Source organism: Typopeltis vanoorti, chromosome 4 (genome assembly GCF_054136105.1).
Source record: "Typopeltis vanoorti isolate ZY-2024b chromosome 4, IOZ_Tvanoo_1.0, whole genome shotgun sequence".
Lineage (NCBI taxonomy): Eukaryota > Metazoa > Arthropoda > Arachnida > Uropygi > Thelyphonidae > Typopeltis > Typopeltis vanoorti.
Genome location: NC_143552.1, coordinates 19,465,357 through 19,483,560, shown reverse-complemented (window position 1 = coordinate 19,483,560; position 18,204 = coordinate 19,465,357). Strand labels below are relative to the sequence as shown.

The following is an 18,204-nucleotide window of genomic DNA, read 5'->3' as shown; positions in this document are numbered from 1 at the left end:
TGTTGAGTGTTTCTTACCACTGTGCTGTCACTCCTTGTTTCATTTAGCAGTTTTTCAAAGTAATTACTACATACATCAAGGATATTTTTCCAGCTTTTATTTGTAATTCCTTTTACAGCACTCTTTCCTCCATTTCTGAGCTTTTTCAACAGCCTCCAGAATATCTTGCCACCTTCCTGATATTCATTTTCTATGTTCTTGCGAAAGTCTTCTCATGACTTTTGTTTAGCTAGTTTTACACAGTGTTTAGCATTCTTAAATTTGTCTGTATTCTCCAAGAATACAAGCTGACTTATTCACTAGGAACTTTCGAAATACTCTCTTCTTTTCCTTCATTGTCTCTTTATCTTCCTTTGTCCACTATGGAGTTCTGATTTTTCTATCCTTGCAGACAACCTCACCACATGCCTCTCTGGCTGAATCAATCAATGTTTTCTTCATGGCTTGCCACTGAATTTCCAAGGTTTGGTCCTTGTTCTCAAACTCTTTCATATTTTCTTGAATAATGTTTGTGCATTTTAGTCTATAGTTCACATCTGAGAGCTGCTCAACTTTTATTCACTTTAAAACTTTCTTACATATTTTTCTTTTCAATATGAAATTCAGTTTTATCCTGCTGAAGACTAAATGATGATCACTTCCAATTTCAAATCCTCTGTACACTCTAGTGTTCTGCACCAGTGAGAAAACATCACTATCAACAATAATATATAGTCAATGAAACTTTTGTTATTCCTTGCATCTTTTCTCCATGTGAATTTGTGCATCTTTCTTTGTTGGAACATTGTGTTAGTAATAACTAGTCCATGTTCTGAGCAGAAATCCAACATGTATTTGCTATCATTATTAGCTTTGCTGTTTTCTCCATATTTTCCCAAAATAGGCACAAATGAGTCGTATTGTACAGTTCCCTATTCTGAATATTTGCCCACATCACTGTTTTTGATATTGTTTGCCATTCAAGAAGATTTTCCTTGTATTTAGTGTTGAATACTCTAGCTGCTCCTTCTTTTTCCTGATTGTTATTGTTTGATATAACATTTTATAATATAACATATTAATATAACATTTTGTATTTATTGCTTAGAAAAACTCACCAGTTTTTTTGTCTTTTTTGTTTTAGTCACCCATATTATGTCAATCTGGTACTTATCCAATTCCTCAGCATGCTCCATTTCTGCCATTCAGGGCTTCGTATGTTGATAGTACTGATCTTAAACTCAGGTGATGTTGAGTTGGGATGTGTTCCAAGATTTCTTCCAGTAGCTTTATTATTAAATAAGGATTATTATCTGAGTTAAGATAATGTGTTATTGTTTATAATATCAAAAAGCTGTTGTTTTGTGCTCAGTAAGAGGTTTTAAAGTTAGGTGCGCTGAGTACAGTATGAGTAAAATATATTCTTGAATATTTACTAAAATAGGGAGCCAAAAGGCTTCTTTAATTATTCTTGAATAATTAATTTACATCTTAATGAATAGCAGTATTATTATATTTAGAGAGACCTCCAGGGAGTCAGAGACTCATCGAGGGAGGCCACATACTACACACACACACACACACAAAATTCCTTGGATGTTCTGATGTGTGGACCAGAACACTGATTTTTCATTATGTGTAAGTGTTGTATAATTGAGAGTTCTTTTGATCACCAGAGCTAGATTTCAAAGTGAAAAGTTACTGGAGACCTCATGTAGTGGGAGGGGATCCAGTGGGGAGGGGGTGAACTAACAGTAAAATATACACATATATAGGGAGGGATAAAAAACAAGATGTTGATGTATTCATAGAAATGTCAATAGCTGTGGTATTTGGAACATTGGTGTCCCAAAAAATGCATCATCATCACTGGATCCTTCTTGTTGTATAACTATGGTTGTCTAACACAGCGTTTCTCAAACTTTTCCTGTGATGGAACACTTCACAAATCCTGAAATTTTAATGGAACACCTTGGTTAGAGTCGAGTATCATCATTCTCGTATTCAATGTAAAGCTAAACACACACTATCGCTGCAGCAGGCTGTATCTCATTGCAAAAATGCGACAGAGCACACTACAGGTGTGCCGAGCTGCAGCACATTGCATTGACCTTGCACGTTTCCTAGAAGAGATACCTCCATACTTCACTCATGCTCAGAGGCGTCAGCAACTGCGGGCGACTGACTCAAGGCCATTGCATGCTGGCCTTAATAGCACAATCCACACACAAAGTGAGGAGCACCTGATTTTCAAACATGTTTGAACTTGTCGTAGCATTTAAAACCATTCCAGGCTCATATTAATTTTGGTAATTTTTCATGGAACACTTATTCACTTTCTGCAGAACATAGTTTAGGAAATGCTGGTCTAACATACTATCTACCAATAATTGTCTGGACACCACTGGTATTTGAAGTTATGTAACATTCCAGGTTTGTTAATAACATAAAAACTGGTGTACAGGTAGCAGGAAGCAGTATTTCATCGTAGCAGTTAAATATAAGTGGTATAATTCGCCCACCGATTTGAGGTCCCTCGAAACTACTGTGCATGTCAGAAAAAGGAGAATCCATTCCGATAATAGGGTAATCAGTCTGTCTTCTGGGAGGTAATAATAAACAAACTGAGTTTGTTTATTATTACAGGTCGGAAAATTTAGCTTTTCTTTTACGAACATTGTTGTTTTTAAAGTGTAACTATTTTGCTTGTATAACAGTTGGAAAAATGTACGTAGAGTGTTAATACGTGCAAATACTACGTTCTACATAAAACAATGTCACTTCGCTCCATGATAAGTTTCCTTTTATTCTGGGACGTTTTAAAACAAAATCCGATTTCATGAAGTAGTTTCCTTAAAGTTTCTCTTTTCCAAGGAAAATTAATTTTTTCTTTAAGCACAGGAATCAATTTCGGAACAGTTGGCACTCTTTTCTCAAATACGTAAAATTCGTGAATAGCTCTTCTTATAACGTCTACATCAAAATCATTCAAAGCTACGGTTTTGATGGTTTTACTCTGGCGCTTTTTTTTTTTTTTTTTTTTTAGGAGATTTAAATTTTGGCTTACCTTCACCTTTTGATTCCCTACGAATTCTTTTAACAGTCGACCCCGATACGCCCGCAATTGCACTTGCACGTTTTATGACTTGAGAAAGGGGAACAAGAAGACGGCCTTCTGACGATTCTTTTTTGCAGAATGTCAGCACATTATTCAATATTCTTTTGCAAGAGCTACTGAAACGTGTAACAATAGACCTTGTTGACTGTACTGGATCCATCATACAAATTAATAATAAAAAAATAATGCAAAAAGAGAACAACAAAAATCAAGCTAGTACTAGTACAGCGACAGACAAGAAAGCACGTGATTTCGCATGTTGGCAACCAATTCGTACATCCTTCATTTCTTTCTCCCCTTCAGCATGAATCGACTATTCTTGGCACAAATCCAACAAGGGATCTAGAAATGGTGGGCGAACTATATGACAATATGACATGAACTCAGCGACTTCAAGAGAGGTGTCATCATAGGCTGTCACATTGCTGGCATGTCCATATGTGCCATTGCCACTGAACTGGAGCATCCAAAATCAACAGTGGAGACGTTCTGGCATCATTAGTGCAGGAAAATACCCACGAACAGGAGAATGTTAAAATGGGTGGCATACAAAAACTGGCTACAATCAGCACAGACTATCCGTGATGAATTCCAGAGTGCCAGTAACACCATGGTGAGTACTAATACTGTATGAAAAGAACTCCATTTACTGAGTTTCCATGGAAGAGCAGTGGTACATGAGGTATCACAAACGAACAAGGTGTCTCATCTGGCCTGGTGCAAAGAGCATATGAACTGGACAATTAACCAGTGGAAAACAGTAATCTGGAGCAGTGAATCAAGGTTCACCTGTTTCCAGTCTGATTGGCAGGGTGTGGAAGGCAGCCTGGTGAATGCTTGTTGTATCCACAGTAAAGTTTAGCAGTGGAGGAGTAATCAGCTGGTTTGGAGTGGGACCACTGGTTTTCTGTGGTTCCATGAAGGCAGCTCAGTACCTTGATATTTTGGATAATCAGTGCTGCTTACACTGTGGAGATTTTATGGAACAGACCCGTGTTACTATCAAGACAACAATGCCCATGCCACAAAGCTGCAGCTGTTATGGAATAGTATGAAGAGATGGATGTTAAACGACCGCCCTGGTCTGCGCAGAGTCTTGACCTCTCAACCCCATTGAACAACTGTGAGATGAATTGGAGCAGTGATTGAGATCCAGAGTAGCACATCCCCAATCTGTTGCTGAACTCAGTTTTAATGGAGGAATGGAGACAAATTCCACCTGTCTGCTGCACATTGGTGGAAAGCCTTCCTCAAAGGGTGCAGGAGATGGACATATCTGATATTAGGATTCACCTGCTGGTATCAATTGTAAATTGCTAAAGTGTCTGGACAATTATTAGTAGATAGCGTACTGTTCGTAGTTTTTGATTTGTTCAATTTTTCTTGTATCAGAAAAAGCTTTAATGCAAAAGTAGCAATGTAGTAAATCAGAAATAGGAACTAAAATATAAATAATATACTATAGTTAAGCAACAGATTGATCACATTTGGTACTCATGTGAGTGTCCTAAACTCTTGTATGCAATTTGTGGTGATGCCTGAAAATGTGTACATGTGCACTCATGTCACTGATGGTTTTAAAAAATAGCTGTATAAATTCAAACCAACTTCTCAATATCTTCTTGTGTGCCAGATGGTAATCATTAGCAGGATGCAGATTATTTATATATATCCTGGTTCAGATATACTTGAAAAAAAAACTGATTTGACTGTAATTGGGAATTAAGAATAATTTTTCTTAAAAATAATTGCTTTTTTATATTCTGCAGGAAATGGTAAAATTAGTAACAGACAGTATGGCTGATAAAGGAATAAGATTTTTGTGGGAAGCAGTACCTGTAAGGGTCGAAACAGCTGTTACTGGAGAGTTGCACTTGAAAGTGACTTGGAAGAATAAACATGGAGAAGAAAAACAGGATATGTTTAACACAGTTATGTTTGCTGTAGGTAAATAATAATCTCATTTAAAATATGTCTGTTTTTGATTTTTCATAGGTATTCTTTTTTAATGCCATATTGTCAGATTAAAAAAAAAAAATTAGATTAAACCTCCATACTGTTACCATTGAGCTGAGTCCTGTGGTATATACTTGACAAGAAATTATATTATTTTCATCCATATCAGACCATAGCATTTGTCAGACAAACTTTTTTTTTTTTTTTCAAGACAAGCCCTATAAACTCAAAGAGCTGTCGTGCTCATCTAGAGCAGGCTTTTTTACAAACATCCATGCCCAAGGTAGGATTTGAACCCACAGCCAACAGTTGTGGGTTCTGTGGATGTTTGTGTATAACATATCCTGATAACTTTGTGATTTACCTATTAAGAATGATAGACTTTGTGTTTCCTAAGAGGGACCTCCCACGGTGAGTCTTTTGACTCCATGGAGGCCTGAATAATAATAATAATAATAAGAAGAAGAAGAACAGTCTTGTTAAGCTTCTTGAATGATAGACAGTTTCAAATAAAGTGATGCAGACTTTTCAAAATGGAGTATTTGATATTGATACTTATTTGTACTTATGGTCCCAGAAGGGGCTAAAGGAAGAAGTGGAGGAATTTTTTTGGATCATTAGTGAAGTCAGCTAATATAAAGGGGAAAAAAAAAATGAATATAGGAAGGTATGGTGAACATCAATGGGAAAACGTATAGAACAAGTTTAAAAAAAATATAAAGAAGGAAAAATTCTGTCTAAGGGTGATTTAGGCACAATTTTTAGTGAAGATGCCATATTAATTATGAAAGTATATGAAAAAAAAAAATAAAAAGAAAGCAAGTGAATTACTGATTCAAGACCTATCCTTCATGAAGTCATAATGACCTCATTAAGTATCTTATTTCTATCCACCTTTTTCTAAAATCTGCCTTTAATCAACTTTTCTAGTAATGTAATCAACACCTCCCCCCCCCACAGGATACAGATAGTCTGTAATTTGCTATTTCTCTCATAGTCTCCTTTATGTAATGCAACTAAACTATTTTAAAGCATACTGTTCCTATATCCTATTTAGTTCCATGATTGTATTTGTGTAGTTTATTTATTCATGTGGGGTTTCTCCCTTACCTCCATCATCCCTTAGGACAGATTGAGCCCTCCTAATAAGGGATTAAGTATGTATGTATTTTATGACTCTAGATCTGTGTGTGTGTGTTCATGGGACAGTTTGCCTGTTCTGAGGGATGAAAAATTCAAGTTTCCAGGTGAAAAAACCCTCTATTTCTGTATAAGACTGGCTAACTCACCTTTAGTCGAAAGAGACCTGAGCTATGGAAGCTCTTATTTGTGTAGTGATTTCATAATATCCTAAGTACGAATTTATTTATCTCGTATTTATCTGTCTGTCACATCTGCCAATGCAGCTCTCAGTCTAGATGATACACCTTCACACTCAATAATTCAACTATCTCACTTTTTTTGTTATCTCCCCACTATCAGCATCCATTAAAGTTATCGATCTATAATAATTATTCTTTTACTTGTCACAAAAAACTTTTGAATATCCTTTGGTTTGATTGGTTAATTTCCTCTCATAATCTGATTTTGTCCTCTTTCCATTCAGTTCACTCTTCTTGCCTCCACTCCAAACTGCTCATGAGCTACTAATCATCATTGTCATCATATTTCTGATATGCATCCTCAATGATTAAGTTTATTACTTGCTTCCTGTCAACAGTTTTATCTGTTGTTTGTCAACACACCAGTATTATATGAGAGGGAGGGGGGGGGGACCTGAATAGTTCTGATAAACACCTAGAATGAAAATGACATTAAAGCAACTGATATAACCACAAGAAAGAGCATATCTTAAAACACTTTAACTCCCATGTTTCATCAAATTATAATAATTTGTTCTTTTTCTTTTGTCCGCGCGGTTAGCCTAGTGGCTTTGCGCTTCGCAACCATATGCCTGGGGAAGGAGTGTCCTAGGTTCGATTCCCGTCGGAGACGTGAGGAGCTTAAGGATCTTCCTCAGCCATAGCCAAGTTAGCCGGTCTTGGGCGCGGGCAGTAGGGTTTTTTCCGCCAGTTTATCTGGTGTTTTTCATCCCGCAAGCAGACAAACCGGCCCCGTGAACACACAGGGATACAGCCAAGAATACCTTGAGGCATAGGAGTGACCATTCTATCCTCGTATTTCGGTTACGAAATCTAAGCATGCTTGGAAGGTTGTGGGCCTTAAAGGCCTGTTAAAGCCATTGGGATAGATAGTTCTTTTTCTTTTAGGTTATGTCAGACACCTCACCTCAATTCCTTCATGGTGATTATCACAACTTTTCAGCTCACTCTCGTATCTTACATCTTGGTCTTCTGTGGCACTATGAACTACATTAGGCCATGTTACATCTTGGTCTTCTGTGGCACTATGAACTACATTAGGCCATGTTACATCTTGGTCTTTCTCTGGCTCTTTTCTGCCATCTTAGCATTTTTTTTTTTAACCTTTACTACTCTGTTTAAATAATCATACCACCTGAGACTGGGTCTTCTCACACATTGTTGAATGCTGAAAATATCATGTATCTTTCTAATATCTTCATTTTTACTATGATTCCTATATAAAGTGATCCTAGTCTATGCACCACCTTAATTTTTCTTAGAATTCTCATATCTGCAGTCTCTTATCTTTGATCAACTCTTATTTTTAACCCAAATCTTGGATCCATAAGTTCAAAATGGTTTGAAAACTTTTTCTCTTGTAATTGCTGGGTTTGTGTCTACTGCTAATTTAGTGTTTCTGTTATACAAGCATACCCAAAATTGTGCTTACACAGCTGAAATATTTTACTTTTCTGTAAATTCTCATCAAGAATACAGTTACTGTTTTTCATGTTTGTGCCTGTAATTCAATAATTCAACTAGTTCTCTTATTTTTTTATTTTTTTACCTCCCTACTATCAGCATCCATTAAAGTTATCCTTCTGTAATAATTCTTCTTTTGCTTGCCACAAAAACAACTTTTCTAATTTTTCATACCAGTTTTGTATGGCAGTTATTCAGTTTAATGAGAGTCGCCAAATTTCTGACTTGTACTGAATTTATTGAAGAGTAACACTCTCTTTATAAAGTAAAGAGCTAAAATATAAAGTAAAGAGTAAAAATATCTCCTCTGATATCAGGTTTAATGCTTTCTTTTAAATGGGATCCACATCAATGATGAACAGTAGTGGTAAAATCAGGTGGATGTAAAGACAAGTGTGCATGCACGCTTGTCTTTACATCCACCTGATTTTACACCAAATCATGTTATATCTCCTTCAGTTCTTCTTTATTATAGTTATCTTCTATGTTATTATCAGTGTTTTCGTATGCCTTCTGTTTAACTCTTTTTTACACATATCTTAACATTTTTCTCTGTATTCTCTCAGGGCACCTTTAAGATGAGATGTGAATGGCTGATGCCATTCACATCTCATCTCTGCTAAAGCAGACCGTATATGGTTGGATATTAACCTGATTTTATTGCACTGAGGGCAAATAAATCATTTCCAATGTATTTTCAAATTTTACTACATAGCTTTCCAATTTGCTGTTATTTGTGTTATCTGGAGAAAGCAGATATGCTGCCAATAACACTTTCCTCCCTCAATTTGTGGAAACTTTAACGTGATTTATGCATTCTGTTAGTATGGTGGTCCCTGGTATGGATTTTTCTTATGGCCTGTCTTTGTCGTGGCAAGATCTAGACTCTCCTGTCAGTCATATTTTTTATGTAACACTTAACACAAAAGTAAACTTAAATAGGTATAATGACACTGTTGTTAAAATAAAAAAATGTTAAAATAAAAAAACAAAGCCCCCTAAAAAATCTTCCCCAAAAAAGTTTCAAAAAAACCTCACAAAAAAAAAAATAAATAAATAAATTATCCCTACATCCACTTCTACATTCACAGCATAAATACCAACTTAAATGATGTACACTACCACCTGCAAGCATTCATGCCTGGCCACCTGTTTTTTTAGCAAACATCATATCACAACTGCAACCACCATGTCCAACATAACTATCCAAACTACATTACATGATTTCATCTGGAACAAGGGTGTGTGCTGGAAAATTACTGACAGGAGAGCCTAGATCTTGCAAAATAAACTTGCCTTCACTTCTCTACACAAAGTATCCATTATACTATGATTACTGAAGCCACTCTATCCATCATTACAGAAACCAGAGATTTACAAAATCTATTTTGCTTGCAGAATTTGTTATATTGGCAAGATAGGCCACAAGAAAAATCCACTTTCTCCAGATAACACATTTCTTGTGAGAAAATGCAAAATCTTGACTCTTCAATCTCCTCTTTTTGACCTTCTGTGACTTAAGATTTCCTTGTCCTATTATGTATCATTACTGTCTTCACTCTACAAAAGACTCTACAAGTTTCACCCAGAATTGTGTGGTGGTTAGCTGAGCTGAAATCAAAGCAGTGCAGCATAAGTTCTGTCATGTGTACAAAGAGACAGCACCCAACTCCAAGAGTATCTGTTTGTGGAAAGAAAATTTCCTAACGACAGGAAATATTTTGAAACAACGTGGAGGAGGGAAGCAGCCAATGTCAGAAGAGAAGGTAGAGATGATTCGTGAGACCTCTGCACAAAGCCCGACAAAATCTGTTAGGAGAGAGAGTCACATGAACTGCAGATATACCCTGCTCCACCATTAAAGCAATATCGACGAAATGATTTACCTCGACAGTTTTGTTTTTTCACAGCTGAAAGACTTGCAACCGTACATTCTCTTTCAACAGGATGGTGCTCTGCCACCCTGGCATTTGGAGGACTGTGCAACTCCTGACAGGGTCTTCCCTCATTGGTGGATCAGACATGGAGGACCGATTCCCTGGTCACCATGATTGCTGGATCTTATCCCACTTGATTTTTTTTTTTTTTTTTTTTTTTTTGTGGGGATATGTGAAGGATACAGTCTGCACAACTAAAGTGGACAACCTAGAGAACCTGAAACATCGTATTTCTGCTGCTGCGTCCTCCATCGCCCCTGACATGCTTCAGAAAACCTGGTTGGAGATAGACTATCGACTTGACATTGTGTGTGCTACTAAAGGAACACACGTGAAAGTGTACTGATTTTTTTTTACAAAAACTTGATAAGTGTTCCTTCTCATTTGTACAATTTCCACACCATGGTCCATACACTTAAGTAGTAACACATTGAAACTAGGGAGGTCCAATGTGGATACCATGTACTATAATCTTTTTTTTTATTTCAAAAGTAAACTGTATGAAAGGATGAACAGCATTAATCTTTGTAATGAAATCTTGAAGTTCAGAAAGTGAACCATGCTTTACTGCAACAATATCATCCACATATCTGTATCAAAGGTCTGGAATAGGTGTTGTATAACAGTCACTGTTCAAATTGTCCATAAAATAGCTTGTGAGGATAGGAGTAAGAGGACTAACCATTGATATTTGCTGGTAAAACTTGTTTAGACACGTAGTTTGAAGAGATGGAGAGTATCTCTGAAACCTCTTGTTGGAGTAATTCTAATATTTCATTTTAAAGGAAACACTTTGCAAAGAGAGAGATATCCAGCAGGCTGATTATTAAGAGATCATCAGGGTGAAAACGAAGCTTCAAGATTTTTTTTCTTTGGAGTATAAATATGAAGGATATGGATTTACCTGTGAAGTCTGGGAGTAAATTAGAGAGATGCTTTGTGATTTTTTAACAAGATGAATTAATGCAGTCAATGATGGATCTTAATGGAAGATTTACTTTGTAGACTTTGAAAATTAATACAGTGTAGGAGAGTTGCAACAATGTTTTTTCATCATCCAGAAGGTCTGGAATAGTGTTGTATAGCAGTCACTGTTCAAATGACTTTTCAGATGACTACTTATGACTTTAACCTATTTATTTGACTAATGGTGGTAGGATCATGGAAAATATCTCTCTAATTTTTGCTGGCTCATGCACATGAAAAACATTTTGTGTGTGCAAGATTCTCTGTCCCAGACTCAATGTTTGCAGTGTGCTCACAATAGTGAAAGTCACAAGCTACAATATCTTAATTTCACAGCAACATGAGCATTTCCATTTAACATATTTGTCTAGCACTCAAATTCAAGTGAATTTGCAGTTCTTTTCCACTGTAATTTCGATGACATTTTGAGAGTTTAAAGTTTAACACACTTAAATCTCTAATGTAATATTTATCATATTAATGTTGCCCTTTGTTTACCTGGCTATAACCTGTAAAATTGTGAGCATTAAATTACATGGATTTAAATATTGAAGAACTGTTGCAGTGGAGATATTGGAGAAATTACTAAATAAAATAAGTGACAAGTATGATATTTAATTCATTTTTATAGTATACGCAAATATTATTGACTGTAAATTAGAAATTCTGAAAGCAAAAATTTGTGCATACAGTTGCTAGGCATTTTTTTGCACTCCCTTTTTTGACCAGTATGCATGTGCACATGCACACAGCTTAGAGGGAACATTGTTTCTAGCATTCTTTCTTGCCTTGGGCAATGGTTGATTTTTACTTATCACACTTTATAAAAAATTTGCATTTTTCTTCAGAGAGAATAATGCTTCATGTTTTAGAAAAATCCAGGTTTAGACTTACTCTTCATACATCCTGTCATAGGTAGTTTCTTTCATTTTCTATATACATATAACATGTTTAAAAGATGTCATTATGACCTAAAAGTATACTTAAATCATGCCTCTGTTATTGACATTTAGTTTACATTCTTACTATACAAACTTACTATACTATACAAACAAGCACTAGTGACAGGGTCTATCACTAGTGCTTGTTTAATTTGAATTTCATCCTGATGGTGCCCTTGTTGCTTTTTTAATTGACTATTAATGTTAACACATAGTATAATGCAGTGCATAGAGCACAATAAAAGACCAGATAAATACAGATAAGAATTACAATATTTAATATAGTATGCCATATTAATGCATAGTACAAATAAATTAAGACTAAATGCAAGAAAATATTTACAATATGAGATGATATACAATGTAAGACAAACCTTCACAATATAGGATGATATACTATATAAGGGAAGCATTTAAATTAAAAATGCCAAGAAATTACAGCAATCCCTTGATTAATGCGTTCTTTAAAATGCAGATGACATGCATTAATCGAAAACACGCTAATCGAATATAATAACCTATGGGAAAAAGTATATAATTCATTCCTCAAATTTCTTTTTTGATCCTTAATTTTTTTATAAAAGAATTAGGATATGTCTCAGGGCCTAGTTAAAGTAAAACCATGAAGATGAAAGACAGTAAAACATATTCAGAATATAAATTTATTATTCTGTTTCTTTTTTTCATACAACTGATGGTATGGTCCTGTTGCCTCTTCTAGTTTTCTGTAAATTTTACTGCTTCTCTCTTTACCAGGGTCTGCCTCTAAGCATTGCTGCTTAAAAACTTGTACGAAAAATATTTTCAAATTGTTTCTGTGAAATCACTTTTGGCCGACTGTCAGTGGTTAAATTTTCTTCATATTCTTCAGGATCTTCCTGCTTTGCATATAATTTAGCAGGTCGGAATCACTCATTTTCTCAGAATGAGATTTAATTAACTTAAATTCATTTGAAAAGCCTCTAAGATCATTTGCACAATGTGGAAGAATGTACTTTCAAACAGCTCGCATATTGCTAGCAGTAATTTCATTCGACTTTGTGACTTTATAACCAAGCTGAGATTTCTCTGATTTGGCCAGAAAGTCTTGAAAGGCATTCGCTTTCAAAAAAAAGGCTGGTTTTATCGACATTAATATTGTTGGTCACAATAGTCCCCTTCTTCTACAATTTCCTTCAAAAATCTCTAGATAATTTCCTTATCTGCACTTGCAGCTTCACCTGTGATCAGAACATTATGTAGGCTATTTATCTTTTTGAAATGCTCAAACCACTCAGCACTAGCATGGAATTCTTCTTTTCATTGATAGCCCTTTATTTCAAGGTTGCAGAGAGACTTAATGCTTTTGATTTAATAAGGTCAGTGCTTAGCGGGATCCGTTTTTGTTTACAATCTTCAATCCATGTAGAAAGAAGTCTCTCTAATTCAATCATTATGATACTTTTATTTCAAGTGCATGCTTGATGGACTTGAAGCAACCTTACCTTGCTCTTTGTATTCAAGCAGCTTTGCGTAAAATTGCTCTATAGTTGATTCACCCATTTTTGTTTTCTTGTCCTATCTTTGCTCTGGACTTGTCTTGTTCATTTTTTTTTTTTTTTTAATATTTCAAGTTTTTCTTCCAATGGGATTACTTTTTAAATCATTTTCACACTTCCACTTTTCTGCTCACTAATTCTTTTACTCATGATGAAAGGCTGGGAATATACTTGAAAATAAAAAAAAGTAAGGAAAACAATTGCAAAGGAGGCACGAGATATGATCGTCAAAATGCTATGTAATTAGCAGACATGATAAATTTTGGTGGCAAATTTGGAACATAGTGTACATGGAAATAGTGTAGTACTATATGCCATTAAAAAATAACTTCGTAAAATGTTTTAAATCAGTAACTAAATTTAACAGATAAGCTTAGGTGTTGATGGTTTATTCATGACTTATTTTTCACGGTATTAACAACACCACAAACACTTTTATCAACCAAGATGTTTTATTAACGCTTATATTTCACTGATTTTCAACTCAGCATCATCAGAGCACAACACACATGTAAACGCGACAGTGAGTGAGTGAAACAATATAATTGCAAAAGACAAAAGATCTAAAGTCCTATTTTTTGGTGCCCTCTAACGAAAAAAAAAACAAAAAAAAACTCCTGGATAACAGCAGTTATCCAGGAGTTTTTCTTAGGATAACCGTCTCCCAAATTTTTGGCAAATTAATGCAACCATATTTGTTAAGGTTGGGAGAATTCTTCAAAGCCATTGCCGACTCAAAAAATAATCTTTCAGATCTATAGCGACTCCTAAATAGCACATTCGTTTTCCTCCATCTAATCCTGTGTGAAGGAGTGTCCAAAGCGTGGTTTGCCAGTCCCGACTTGCCATAGTAATAGTAGCGAATGTATCTTTCATGTTTTTCCAGGTGGATGTTCACTGATCTTCCTGTTTGCCCATAATAGACCACGTCACAGTCACATGGAACTTCATACACTCCTGGGTGTGCTAAAGGGTGAAGTTTATCCTTAGGCGAGCAGATCAGAGTTGCAAGCTTGACATGAGGTTTGAAGGTGGTGCGAAGGTCATATTTCAACAATACTTTGGCTATCTTTTCCGATGTACCTCTGATATAGGGAATAGAAATGGTCATGTTGTATTCTTGTGTATTAGGGGAGGGCAGAGTAATGGGCCTATGTAGTATTTTACCTATTTTGTAGGGATTGTAGCCGTTGGCTAAGAACGTATGGCGCAGGTACTGGAGTTCAGTGGTCAGAGCTGTATCGTTAGAACAAATGGCTCTGGCTCTGTGTGTAAGTGTTTTTAAAATGCCGTACTGTTGGACTGGATGATGATGTGATTGTTTATGTCGGTATCTTCCTGTGTGTGTAGGCTTTCTGTAAATAGAAAAAGATAGTGATCCATCTGAAAGGCGGGTGACTAATGTGTTAAGAAATGGTAAACAGTTATTTGATTCTTTTTCTACTGTGAAGTGAATTTTGGGGTGTTGGCTGTTTAGGTGGGTGACAAAAGCATCCAAAGTGTCTTGTCCATGGGGCCAGATGGCAAACACATCATCTACATAGCGTAACCACACTTGTGGTTTGTATGTAGCTGTGATAAGTACTTTGTTTTCAAAGTGTTCCATGTAAAAATTTGCTAACGGGGGAGAGAGGGGGGGGAACCCATAGCAGTACCATTAATCTGTTTGTAGAATTCCCCCCCATGTAAAGTAACCTAACGGGGGAGAGAGGGGGGGGAACCCATAGCAGTACCATTAATCTGTTTGTAGAATTCCCCCCCATGTAAAGTAACCTGCATTCATGGTAAATTGAAATAATTCAAAAATATCTGGGGGAAATTTAGACTTGATTAAATCAAGAGTGTCTATAAGTGGTACATTGGTAAATAAGGAGGTGACATTGAAACTAACCATTATGTCTGAATCTTTTAGGATTAGATTTTTAACCAGTGTTTTGAAATGGATTGAATTTTTTACAAAAGTAGAGGAGTTGCCAGTAAGGGGGGAAAGCGACTTAGCTAAATGCCGGGCCAGTTTATATGTGGGACTATCTATGCTATCAACTATGGGGCATAGGGGAATATTAGTTTTGTGGATTTTTAGTAATCCATAAATACGGGTGTTTTAACATGAATTGGTTTTATTTTCCTGATGATTTCTTTGGGCCACGATGTCACTTTTTTCAATAATTTTTGGACTTTTTTCTTTTGCGACATCGTAGGGTCTCGATGTATAATTTGATATGTGGAACTGTCACATATGAGATCTTGCATTTTTCTGTTATACTCTTCTTCATGAATAAAGAAAAGTATAACAGAAAAATGCAGTTATTCATGATAACTGTTGCATTTCCTTTATCGGCTTTTGTAATAATAATATTTTTATTATTATATAACTTTTTTAGGGCAGTTATTTGCTTACGTGGCATATTGCTTTTTGGAGGCTTAGCCTTGTTTATAATACTTGCTATATCTAGTCGCACGTTATTGGCCATTGCTGGCGGAAGATCGTGGATACTCGTGAGATTGATGATTCTGCACGGAGAAGATATTGTTTACAAAGCATGACGGTTCGGTAAGTTGAAACTGAAATTGTCCAGAATATTGAACAGGTTAGCCTTCCCTAAACGATGCCGCGACAACGATATTATTCCATCTTTTCTGAAATTCAAAGAAAAGTTGCAATCGGCAAAGGCACATTGTATTTATCGATGGGCGAGTTTAGCGCTTCTTTGAGAACAAATCGCAGTTACTCGCATAAAGCTTAGTAAGCTAAACAGCTCTATCACAGCTCTACAACAAGAACTAATAAACGTGTTAAATCCTGAAATATGGACTGTCCTACAGCACATCTCCGAAGTCGCAGCAAAAAAAGAATTCACAAAAGTAAAAAGCAAACACCTAAAGAAATTTGAACTCCTACAACAGCGCCACCATATGCAAAGCACCCATCCTTTTGGGTGTCTATATTGCCATGCATTACAGTAAGGGTTACCATCCAGACCAGTTTCAACCTTTATTGAGGTACTGTTAAAGTGTGAGAGTACATCTCCAAAAGCTTTGAGTGATCTACAAGATCATTCTAAATCTCACTGAGTAACCATGAAAGTTTACTGCTAAACTCATCACACTTGACCTGAATCACTCCAGGACAGGAAACTCAGTGGTGGCTCCACTCAGCTGCAGGCAAAAACCCATCACCAAGCAGAACTGATTTACTCCCCAGGAAACAAGCCCAAAGATGAATATTATTAAATGTTATCAGTAGGAGCCAGACCCAGAAGAGATACCAAGGTTGAAGTAATGCAAGTCATATATTTCCAGCTCTGGAAAGATACCACAGAAATGAAAATAATGTATGATTGTTCCATTGTAGAAGGGTGGTTCAAAACTGATGTTTAACTACTGACTTATCATTATCTCTGGGGTGGTGAAGATTTTAGAGACGTTAGTGAGAACTTACATACCAAAATGGGTTGACAGATAAGCTATACTTTGCAAGGAACAGCTTGGGGAAGTCATATTTTAGCAGTTTGCTTATATTTTATAATAAACTTACAGGCTGAGTTAGATAAAGGGAATGGATGCATTATGATGCTGTTGAATTTTGCTAAGGCATTTGATAGAATACCACAAAAGGTTTTCTGTTTCATGAAGCGGAGAATATGGGATTGGAGTATAAATTATGATTAGGATGAGTGGTTAGGACAAGTATCAGCAAGAGGATATTATGGATGAAGGTGGCGTATCATGGGGATCAGTCATTGCACCATTGGTGTTGTTCAATCTGTAAGTTAATGATGTTGGAAAGGATCTGACAGATATTTAGTTGTTTGGTGAAGATGCAAAATTGGAAGAGAGAGAGATGCTACTGATATCTGGCACTTACAAAATGATTTGAATAATCTGGAAATGTGTGCAAATTATAGTATCCATCAATTCATTGCTAGTAAGTGTACAGTTATTGTGCTCTTTAGCATGACAAGATTTCCAACAGCATATATTTATGGGATTATGCTTAGAGAAATTGATAAGTGGAGTTATGTTGTATTTGAAATTATTGCACTTGGACTGTGAAGATTTGGTCTCCTAAGTTTGTAATTAGAGTTTGACTAAGTGTGAGATAAGAAGAAAAAAATGAAAGAGTGCAAAGAAGAGTTACAAAGATTATATCAAGATTATAGAATGTGAACTGAGGACAGATTTCATACAGTCCACCTGCTCTCAATCTGTCCTCAGTCCACATTCTATAATCTTGATATAATCTTTGTAACTCTTCTTTGCACTCTTTCCACAGTTTTTTTTTTGAAGTGGTGCTGTTGGCTACCTTGATTGTATTTTTGACTTCCTGGAGGACTCAGATAATAATAATCTACCTATGTTGATAGATTTGAAAGAGAGCCAATGGGAAGATTTGTGATTAATGTGTCTAGAATAAACAGACCATTGTTATTTTCATTTGTTCTGTAGTGAATTGAATTTTGAGGTAGGTACTGGCTGTTGAGGAGGAGGAAAGAGTAATGTGTCTGAGCCAATGTTAGACATATTAGACCAGCACCTATAAAGGGTTAAGCCTCTCTTAAGGCTTTTAGTCTTAACATCTTTCACTTATTATGTGCTTTTTTGTGTGTTCCTGGAAGACATCTCTGTGAGAAAGACAAAATAAACTATTAAACCTAAACCTGTGTTTAATTTTTTTTTCTTGTGCATCCATTAAGCCTAATTATGAGCATAAACTAAGCCTTAATATATGTTTGCTAAAAGTACTGAGCTCTTAGGTATAGTCTGGCGCACACACACACACATCTAAGGAAAACTAGTGACCATTTGCAAAGTATACATTTATGTATAGTTGTATTCTGCATGATACAATTTACAAACTTGAAGATTTCTGTTCTTACTTAGTTCTTTACTTATGCAAGAGTGACAATGTTATATAGCTGT

General features: G+C 35.8%; 1 protein-coding gene across 1 annotated transcript in view; it reads left to right on the top strand.

Annotated features, from left to right (window-relative positions):
- Positions 1 to 18,204, top strand: part of LOC150107148 (thioredoxin reductase 2, mitochondrial-like) — a 187,839-nt gene that overhangs the window by 101,616 nt on the left and 68,019 nt on the right. The window contains exon 9 of the mRNA XM_090391030.1: positions 4,867 to 5,044. Within this exon, the coding sequence (XP_090247156.1) occupies positions 4,867 to 5,044 (178 nt within the window). The remainder of the gene's footprint in view (positions 1 to 4,866; positions 5,045 to 18,204) is intronic.